The sequence below is a fragment of the Argentina silus genome (genome assembly GCF_951799395.1).
Source record: "Argentina silus genome assembly, chromosome: 2".
Lineage (NCBI taxonomy): Eukaryota > Metazoa > Chordata > Actinopteri > Argentiniformes > Argentinidae > Argentina > Argentina silus.
In genome coordinates, this window is record NC_139656.1 from 15,483,211 (window position 1) to 15,494,459 (window position 11,249).

The 11,249-nt window shown below is 40.7% G+C and overlaps 1 protein-coding gene across 1 annotated transcript in view; it reads left to right on the forward strand.

Moving 5' to 3' along the window:
* Window positions 1-1,932: 1,932 nt before the first annotated feature.
* Window positions 1,933-11,249, forward strand: part of lgr4 (leucine-rich repeat containing G protein-coupled receptor 4) — a 29,618-nt gene continuing 20,301 nt past the window's right edge. Inside the window, exons 1-2 of the mRNA XM_083697392.1 lie at window positions 1,933-2,658; window positions 10,498-10,569. Coding sequence (XP_083553518.1) covers window positions 2,471-2,658; window positions 10,498-10,569 — 260 coding nt within the window. The 5' untranslated portion in view covers window positions 1,933-2,470. The remainder of the gene's footprint in view (window positions 2,659-10,497; window positions 10,570-11,249) is intronic.

Below are 11,249 nucleotides of genomic sequence, written 5' to 3' on the forward strand. Positions count from 1 at the left end.
CGTTTTAAAATGATAACTTTCGACCAGGTATTTCCATAGTTCAGTTTCATATTTTTTATGAGAACAGTGCGTGATTGGCGGTGAGTTGTGACATCCCGAGTCACCCTGAGAAATTTTGAAGGTGTTTTGATTTCAAGTAATACCGACTAACTAATGTAACGGCCCTACTATATATAGCCTGGTAATCATAGTCTACCCTACACAGCACTGAAATAGCTACCACCACTCGTCCTGATTGAGTCATTTGTCCACAACTATGCGGGCGACTACAACAGCTCTCTAGCAGCAGAGGCCTACTGTATCTTAATAAATTAATTCAAATGACTTAAGTTTATTGCATTATTACAGATGTGTCAACGTTAGCTAACAAAAGCTAGCTAATGTTACCAGTCGGACAGCTCATCCTCTCTCCAGGTTCATCTACTGCATCCACCCTTGTTTTGTTGAGGGGCAGTGGCAGCTGGTTCAAAAGAATAAACGCTGTATAAGACCATTTTTAGATGGCGAGTCGAGGGGGGGTCCTTGACTTCAAAACCTCTCTCTGTAGCAAAGCTACCTTTGCTGACCTTGCTGTCATTTCTATAGTCTTGTGTTGGCAACGACACACTCAAGACACATCCACGCCTCCAAGAAACAAATCGCGTTTTCAGTTGCATTTTTTTTAAAAGGAAGAGAAAAATCAATGTGAAATCAGCCAGTGCAGCCCCTCTTAGTGAAATATTACAGCATAAAGAACTGAAATTCACTACCCACAATACCCTAGTAAACTTGCTACATTGCTCCCTTATTGCTAGGGAATTGTGAATCTTTGTGTTGCATTATCTCACTAACAGTTGTACCTAAACCGTTGTTCTTTGTTTGATGTATTGCTACAGCCCTCCACTTCTTATAATACAAATTATTGTGCACCTTTGAGGTATCTTGTAGTTTTAGTGTTTTAACTTTGAAATATGTTGTGATCTGCCCATATGAAATTGCCTGTACTACTCCTGAAGCTGGAATACTACTACTAGTTAAAAATAAAATATCTATGAAATAGAACAATTAACGATTCGATTATAAAATGGAACCATTTAAGGTTATTTTGACTGTCAAACAGAACCATCTAATGTTCTTTACACATACAAAAAGGTTATATGTCATGATTTATAAATGGCACCATACACTGTTCTATTTAGAACCATTTAAAGAACCCTATGGCTTTATATCAAAGCATATACTCATTTTGGTGCTACATAGAAGCCTGCCAAGAAGAACCATGTAAGGGTTATTTGATTTGTTCCTTTAGGGGAACCCTTTTGGTGCTACATAGAATCCTCTCATGAAGAACCCTCTATACATGTTATAGGTCTGTTTGTAAAGGATTCTACATGAACCATTATAACAGCTTTCTACAATGTACCAAAAGGTTCCCCTACAGCACCTTTTTTTCTACACTGTTTACAAATACATATCACTAGTGTGGCATTTTTGCTTTTTGCCAAAGAGATTATATGTCTTTGACTACAGTATACCTAAAACCAGCTTAGGTGCCTAACAAAGTTATGTGACATGTAGGCCTAGCCTTTGTTGTCTGATATATATATATATCGTCCTTTCATTACAATGTTTTGTCTTTTTAATGTTTTGTCTTTTTAATGTATTTGTGTAGAATTATAGAAAGGTTCCTCAGACAACAAAGGCTAGTCCTACATGTCATATAACTTTGTTAGGCACCTAAGCTGGTTTTAGGTATAATGTATATAATCTCTTTGGCAAAAAGCAAAAATATATATATGGGGGGGAGGGGGGGGTTCGCCAAATTGCGACGTTGTCAAGTCATGAATATGTAGGCTAATATATTAACATACTCAGCAGATCGTGTGGCAGGTTGTCCGGCAGGGTGCTTACCGAGTGAGCAAGAAAAAGCGGGCTGTTGGTGGTAAGGGAGCAAAGGAAGGAAACGTGAGGAATGGCTGAAAGCTGACTGGGTTTTTCTACAGGAAACAAATCAGGAGGGGGAAACGATAGCAAAAATACAGCAGTCAATGTTTCTCAGTTCGGGTGAAGAAATCTATTAAATCTGCTTATTTTGACGACGCACGGATAGCCTACGCCTGGTTTGCTGATTTAATGGGACAACGAAAACGGAAAAAAGCGAAAGGTGCCGAATTGTCGTCTGTGGTACTACTTATTTTCATGGGACCAGCACGCCATATACGGGATGAATAGGGTAGAATAGTGCAAGGTAAACCACAAAATTGGGCCAAGAAAATGTCCAAGGTTTGACAGTAGCCTACTCAAACGGATTTTTTGGGTCAGACTGACCCATCGATGCATTAAGAATTTAGATAATTTTAGAGGCAGACTACCTAGGCTATCAAAAATAATACGTATTGAAGTCAACACAACACAACACCCACATGAAAAGTCGACGTCCGTAAAAGACAATCGAAAAGGCCTTTTTGCTCAGTCTGAACTGAAGTAGAAAATGTGCGTGCTTGCCATTTGGATATTTTTGCGGTTATGTTTACTTTGTGATGGTGCCGCTGGTCAAGGGCAATCTACTCCGGCTGTTTGTTCGCCTTTCTGCAGCTGCGACGAGGACGGAGGTGCCGATTGCTCTGGGAAGGGTCTGACCACCGTCCCAACTGGTCTCAGCCCCTTCACCTACTACCTGTAAGTAACACTCATCTGAAATCGAAATAAAACTCAAATACATGTGCAACCAGCTTCTTCACGTGTTTGAAAATGTGTTATAGGTGTTCAAATTATCAGATTAGCCCCCAACGAGTTTACTCAAGAGGGACACCTCTCCACGTCACTCGGGTAAACTTTTGCACAATGGCTGTCAATTGAAAATAAAGCAAAAATAATCACAGGCGTTATTACAAGTGTGGTGTGGTAAGTTATTAAACTGATAGCAAACACATGAGTATGGTGTACAGAACCAAAACACTGATGAAGTCACTCATCATGGCGTGGAGAAATGTATATAGGCCCACAGCAGAAAGTTTAAATATTATTTCATTATCAGGCCTAATAATCATATTGATGACAATACTACTACTACTACTACTACTACTACTACTACTACTACTACTACTACTACTACGACTACTACTAACAATTGTTATTCTGATTCAATAACAATAATATAAATAATAATCACAGTTTATTATTATTATTATTATTATGTGTAGATCTCATGATAATGAATATTATTTATTTAGTGTTATAAGACATATATGCATATGCAGTGTGTGTATGCCACACATTTTAATGGACCAACCTCACTCACTTGCTCAAGTTTACTTATCAGCTCTCTAATCATTTACTCTCACAGAAAAGTATGAATAGCATGTTCCTGAGAACTGACTTTCACTAGGAGCATGCTGAGGCCTAACATAGCAACACACAACAGGGGCATGTTTAAGAGTGTACTACCATGCAATAAGGAAATGGATGGATCTGTCTTCATTTGCAGTTGTTTTGCAACACCTGACTCTGGAGTCCTTAGTCAGAAGTAAGGATCATAGATATGAAGATAGCTTTTATTGTGCCTGTTGTAAACAGCCGAAGGTTCGATTAAATTTAAGCCGTTTCGAGTCCATATAGCCAAGGAACTGCAGTGTGTTGTGCCGATACACTTCTTTATATTGTTGGGGATCAGACATAGACCTAAACCGACTCCCGAAACACCCAAGCAGGAATTGTTATGACACCTGCCACAGAAATCTTTAATGATATAATTATCAACTGTTTTGTCATGGTAGTCTCAATCCACTCAATCCATGCGTCATCGACCAGAAAACTGTGAACACAATCACCCATCCTCTCAGAAACTGATGTTTTACACTGGTCGATGTTCTACTTTGAATGTGTTAGATATCCTTTTATAGGGGGACCTTTTTATACTGTAGCTTAAAAGGAAAAGAGTACCCAAAAGTTGCTCAGTGTCATTTTCATACATTAGAGGGTCCTCATCAGGCTACAGTATTTATTATCATGTTTTGTATCCCATATATTCATCAAACCCCCCTCAGTGAGAATATAATATGAAAATGATGTGCCTAAGCTGGTCCCCACTTAATTCGGTGAAGTTTGTAATTTCACATTACATCCACTAGAATTTGTTTTACATGTTCAAATGACCATCTTCTATCTAGCTATCTACTCTGATCTGTAGTCCACACAGTATCTCAAGTTGCTTCATAATAGATGCGTTGGTGCCATTTCTGCGTATGTGTTGGCCAAGCTGGTACTTGCATTGCTGAAGATATATATACTTCCTTTTAAAGTTGCGAACGCTCTGCACATTGTGTACGAAATTCACAAGATGTTGTTATCCATGTGTACCAAATAGCCTCTTCCAGTAAATATAGGCTATGTAAGTCAAAAAGACATACACAGTTAAATGATTTGTATGTAGCATTACAACAAAGTGAAAACTACTACATGTTTATGGAAAAAGTTACAGAAAGTTACAAATAACTGAATGGACTAAGATCAACATATTGCAGTTATCTATATCTTTGATGATAGCAAATGGTCTACATTGACAAATTCTGATGTTGCCACCATTGTGTCTTGGTCTTTGTACCTTGTGAGAAAGAGGGAGAGGTTACAAGTAGATTATTACACCCTATACCCTTGGGTCTGCATAGTTAATACGTCTCTCTTTAGCTAGCCTAAAATGTTTTGCAATGTCATGGTTAATCATAAACTGTACTGCCGCCCTAGGGCGTCAAAGAGGCTGTGTTATTCATTGCAGGTTGATGTAAATGTGCTACCTGAAAAAAGGGAGGAAGGAAAAGCATTTTGACCTTGAGAGGACTATATTGATATGGATTTGCTTAATATCCAAAACTGTAAAAAACTGAAATATATCATATTCCCCTTCATTTGATTATCAAAAAACACCAACAAGTGGTCAAGTTGGCTTTTAAGTTGTGATGTTAGAAATACACCTGTTTTCCCCCTGGTTTCAGATCATTTTACTACATGGAGTACATTCGTATCCCTCTGAATTGTCAATTTACCGGCTGTTTGCTGCCTTATATCTTAGACTCAATAAACCAACAAAGTAGGAATGAGCTTTTGTATCAGGTAAACAAAGCATGAATGATATTTCTCAAGGTGTCAAGACACGTTCTAGGGGATAGACTTTCTTTTCGCTGATAACATTCAGATTATTCATTTTTCCTGCATTTGCAACAATGTGCCAATAGAGATCGCTTTTTCAACACGTTGGGAACATGCTTTTCCTCCATATGTATGTGTTTGAAACAAAGTCGGTAATCGCTATTGATTCATAAGGTATTAAAATATGGCTTTTCAACCGCAACATGTTGTACTGCTGTAATCAAATTATATTATTTTTCTAAACGTGCACCAGCAAATACCCAGCATTACCTTCAGTCAACATTCAGTGTGTGACATATTATTACAATTCTGAGTGTGTGAGGAAGCCTTTTGTAGCCTACTCTGCGAGGTTAACCCAATGCTTTTTGACAGCTTCTTAGGTCATAACTATGTGATATATCCAGTTTAAGCCCTCAGTATTTAAATTGCATCTCTCTCTCTCTCTCTCTCTCCCTCTATCTCTCCCTCTCCCTCTCTCTCTCTCTCTGTCTCCCTCCACTCCTAATGCCAATCCCACGCCTCTTGTTTGGTGAGCAGTGAGGTGAAGGATCATGATTGATCAGTGAGACATGTCACAGCTGTGGAGCTACTCTCTTGTCAGGGCTAATAGCTAATGCACAGGGAGTCTGAGTTGGTATTGGTCCCCGACAGGAAATGAGGTCTGCTTGTTTTATGAAAGCAAAGTATTCACTTCCAGGATTCCATAAACGAATACATTGTATACACTTGTACTCTTTTTACTCTTACTATTGCAGGGCTCCCTTGAAAAAGAGACTCTGGTCTCAATGTGGGGAGAAAAAAACTCCTCAGAATACTGCAGTTCCATTCATAACATAGTACACCTCAAGGAACATATTTAGAAATGTGTAAATTAACTATTTTTTCAAAAGTCAATTCAAGCCTAGGAACTGAAATTAATCAATTTAATTGGTGGGTGGGCAGGGGGCGGGAGAGAGAGAGAGATGGAGGGAGGGAGGGAGAATATCATGGACTAACAGAGGGCTAGGGAGATGGACAGAGAAACACACACATACAGATAATGAGGGAAACAGGCAGGTTCTAGGCAGCACTCCTTACAGGAAAACTGCAGGCCGTGCTGTCCCTAGAGGTCGGGGGAATGATTCCCCAGAAGTTTGGCTTTGTTTGGCTTTTTGTCCCAGCTGTGCTTCCATCCAGCACAGCACAATCTGCCACCCCTGACTGTAGTGATACAGTACATACAGCTGTGATTTTGAAGCTGTGATTTCTTGAAGCTGTGACATAGGAGCACTAAAACTTGTATTTCCTCTTAGCTGTTTTTGACAGAGCCTTGGAGTTTCTATGTTAATTTGTCATTAAAATAGTGCTATTTAAACTGTAAAGTGGCAATATCATATGGAGAGTGTCAATATTCATTATAACATGAATATGAAATTGTTGATTAGCATAATCTTACAAAAAGTGCTATAAAATGGTAAATGTCTTATACTGTCTGTTTTATTAGTCCATCTATTTGTCTGTGTATTGGGTTGGCCCCAGCAGCCCTGGGGAAGGGTGAGGAGCTGCTGGGAGGGGGGTGGAGCCTACTGCCTGGTGGTGTGTACATGAAGTTTGATTCTTGGCAGCTGAAATGGAAGCACTCCTGCCTGAGGAAAACAGGTGAGGAGAGAGAAGTAGTTCTGGGCACAGCAAAGGAGGAGCTCCCCCTCCCTCATACCCGCACAGCAATTCCCCCACTAGCATGCCTGCCTGCTGCATCTCTGCAGGATACAAGTGACAAAAGAACGAACACCAGCCTCTTGGTGTGTGTGTGTGTGTGTGCATGCCTATGGTGTGCGGGGTGGGGGTGGGGGGGCATTGCCCACATCTCAATTGAGGTCCTTTCATAGAGTGAACAAGCACAAGTTGGAATGGGGTTTGGTGGGGAGGGGGGAGGGGGTCTAATGCTCTTCCACTCCACTGGTCCAGCTAGCTCACTCGCCATTGGTGCCCTCTATCCATCTTAAACTAAATGACACTTTTGTTCGTGGTCAGCAGAGGTGAAAGGAGCCAGTCAGTGGTTCCTGCTCCCAAACAGGATGACTGCTGGATGGGAGAATGTTTACCTCTCTCCTTCCCTCTCCCTCTCTCTATATTTCTCTCTCTCCTCTCTCTCTCTCTCTGTCTCTCTCTATCTCTCAAACACACACACACACACACACATTCACATACCACTCTCTCACTTTTGCACTCCACCCCTTACCTCAAAACTTTCTCCACTCTTCACTTTCCCTGCTAACTGTGCTCAATCTCTCCACTCAACCTCTTTCACCCCCAAGTTCTCTCAATCAATTTCTGTCTTGTAGTTCAGTGTAGTAAATCATCACTGTTAAAGCTACAAGCCCTACTCTCTACCATCTCTGTCTCAACATTTTATTACTGATATGTTAGCCTGGCAGCCTGGTTGTTTGCACTCTAGCTACTGTGAATCAGCCTCCTCTTGTACCCATGTGGTAAATGCTTGACCCTCTCTCTGCACTCCCATGGTGGTTCACCCTCCCTGTCTGTCTGCATACAAAGTGCCCTTGTTCCTTAGCTGCATGTCAGCCTGGGAACCTCAGCCACCTCACTAGTCAATAAGAAACAAGTGGCTGAAGAAAATAGTTAGCCATTACCTTGAGCGATCTCTTAAATAGCCTGTTTTGGGATCAGGTAAGGTAGCCCCCATAGTTCAGTCAAAAAATAATCTTAACTGGATTGTCATAGGTTTGACATGGAGATATTTGCGTAGAGTGTATTTCATTTTCATTTCTGGTCAACCCTCACAAGTCTGTGAAAACATAATGTATAGGCTAGAACCACTAAAGTTGATAAATAAAGTTCTACAGATGTCTTTTTGGGATTGATGGTACACCTGACATATGCCTCTCTTTAAGCAAGACACATGCAGATGATCAATCAGAGAACTTTCACACTTACTACCTTCAACTCCCCCCCAACTCATCACCCAGAAATCTACAAAGGGAAGGGACATACTACTGAAAGTTCCCCTCTTTACTGACTTATCTGCATTTGTCCTGTCAATCCTTGTTGCTCTTGCTGTTCTTGGCACGTAACTTACCCTCCCGCTCATGGCTTGGTGCCAGTCCGAGTGTCTGACCCGCCCACACACATACCACATATACACGCCTTGGTTTTGGAGTGGCTCTAATTTGAATCTCCTCTGTGCTCCCTATGCACTGCTTGGCACTCTCCTCATGTCTATTTCTCTGTCTGTCTCTAATGTGGAGCGCTGTGGCTGTCGTGTGGCTTTGGTGAGGGACTCGTCTGGTCTGTCGACAAACACAAGCGGCCTGTATAATTGTGAGGGGGAGGTTAACCCTGAGCTCAGGTTAAAACCATGCCCCAACCATCAGAAAGCACACCACAAATGACCCACTCGATTAGAAATACCATGGCTCACTCACCACAGGCTTGGAGAGTGTTAATCTCTTTATGACTGTCCATGGAGAAGAAATAGAAGTTGATCAGATATTACTAATAATAGAGAGATTAACTTCCACCTGGTATTGTATATTATGCATTGCCTATGTTTCAATGATAGACTTCCCACTTTGAGAAGTTACTTTGGAAAGGTTTGGAGTCCCAATTCTGCTGAGTGAAGAAGGCCTATTCTCTGTTGAGACTTGATGGCTTGCCACCTCTGTTCAGCACACTCTCCCCACTGGATGCAATCAGTGTTTTCAAAGATGTCCTTGTTGCTGACCTTTGTTTCAATGTAGCCTAGAAAATGTGGATGTCCCATCCAGATTGCAATTTCCCCCAGAGTTTCTGTAGATAATCTGAAGAATGTAACTGCTTTGCATTATTTGGTCTCATTATTTACATCTTCCAAAACCAGTTAACAAACTACATTAGTTAATGTGCAACATGTTTATTGTAAATGTTCATGTGTTTGCATTAACTTTGACATTTTAGGAGTTGTTTTATGTAGCAAATCTTTTAGATATTCCATGGTAACTGTCAGTTCCCTGTGTGTGTCCAAACCCACAATTATTCTGAGAGGAACGTGGATTTTACTGTTAAATATTGACATTTATTTTGGGGAGAATGCTTAATGTTAGGTTGTTGTGATAACATGTAAATGCTAAATTGAAGAGAAATTAATCCTGTTTGCTACATAAATAATGTTGGCTTTAGTACAGTGTGTCACAGCTGTGTTTCTACGAGTCTCTCTAGACAAGGCCACTGATGAGTAAAGCAGCCAGAGAGGGAGAGAGGGAGGGTGACAGCATCCGCATGCTGCCCTCCTCTTCCTGCCCCTGTGGCCTCACTCCCAACCATTGCAGCCAACAGCCTGTGAAAGATGGTTACACGGTACGGGTGTAGGGGTACTACTGTCAGCACAACTGAATGTATCCAAGGGACCACCGGCAGTGACCAGCCACAGTGCATCGCTTCATTAACGGATGCAGGATGTTTTTCCAGCCCTGTTGTGCTCCATCTCCACATCTGGTGTCTACGGGCCTCTCTTTGAAGCTGGTGAATGGATTCGTAATCAAGATGAGCGACTCAAAGTTAGAAGCCTCTCTCTTGAGTTGCAGATTATTTTATACCTAGAGTGAATGGATATAACTGGTGTCATAACGCTTTTGGACAGTAGACTCAACAAAAATAACAGTTATGCATATAGTCCTGAGATTTGAATATCCTTAAAAATGAATGTTCAACACGTTTTGTTTGAATTGGAAATGGAAGTTGGGTGTGCATTAATCTGTACTTCAGGATAATCAAAATCAGTTCTTCAGATACCTACCAAACCTACTGTGCCTACAGCTCAGTGAGATTTCCTTATCATATCTGCTCAGGATAGTCTCCACACATCTCATCTAAAGTCTAGTATATTAGTGAGGTAGGGAAGAAAATGGAGTCGTGTCTGCATATTTTTCGTGCTGCTACATGTCTGTCTTTCCTTGCTGTGAGTTTGAACAGTGAAATCCCCTGGGCCATTGGATGAGAGTCTCTCCAGGGTTTATTGTTGGGGACCTGTTTTGGACAGGCAGGCCCAAACGTATCACTATGCAACTGGGAGAAGGTGACAGGTGGAGCCCCCCACAATCAATCGAGAAAACAAAACCATTGTTATGAGCAATATACTGTATAGGTTGTTATTGTTACAATAAGATGAATTTGCTTTGCACTGCTACAGCTATAATCTATGTACAGTTTCTGCAATTCTGTAGCTTGACTGAGATTTGATTTATGGTAATGATAAAGTTATTGTGGTCTGAACAGGTCGTATGTCATTATCAATCGCAACATGCTGTTTTCAGTGTTATGAATGAAGTCTGTTTACTGTTTGAACATCAGAGAAATTATTCCACTCAAACCATGTTTGTTTGTTTGGTTCCGCAGTGACATCAGCATGAATAACATCACAGAGCTGCCAGCCTTCGTCTTCAGAAACCTCCCCTATCTGGAAGAACTGTGAGTATTCACGTCTTGCTATTTACTCTACCTACCAATTACAAATACTCTAGTTGTATTTATTTGTAATACTCATGATATAATCAGAGTCAAAACCTACTAGATTCTAGAAGATGTGTTCATGATGTTGCTCAACTAGATGATAGAGAGAAGGATATGCTTTGACTTCTCTATTTCTCTGACACCACATACTGTAGTCTGGCAGTATGAGGACCACTACATTCCAGTGTATTCAGAAAGTGCAAGTTTTTAGTGGCAGTATCCCTTTATTTGTGCCAAAATTTTTTTTTCTTAAACGGATGGGTAAAGCACAATAACCAATATGTAAGATTAAGTGACATTCAACAAAGCATATACTGCAGTATTATATCGCATTGCCTTCACAGTTCTTTTCTTTCTAGAATTAACTGGCAACAGCATGTCTCAGTTCTGGGGCCCATTCAGTGGCCATATCTAATCTTAGTGTGTGTTTGTCATTTCTTTACTCTTTAAATACCCCCCTCTGTCTGGTTCAGAGCTGGAAGTAATGATAAGATCTGTCTACCTGATATCAGGTAACATGCAACCCTGAGAATGCAAAATGAACGGCCAACATTATTCTCCCACTGCCGATTCTTTGTTTTTTCAGCCTGTGTGCATCTTTCATCTACACCAGTCTTCGCTCCCCTTCTTTTACAAAC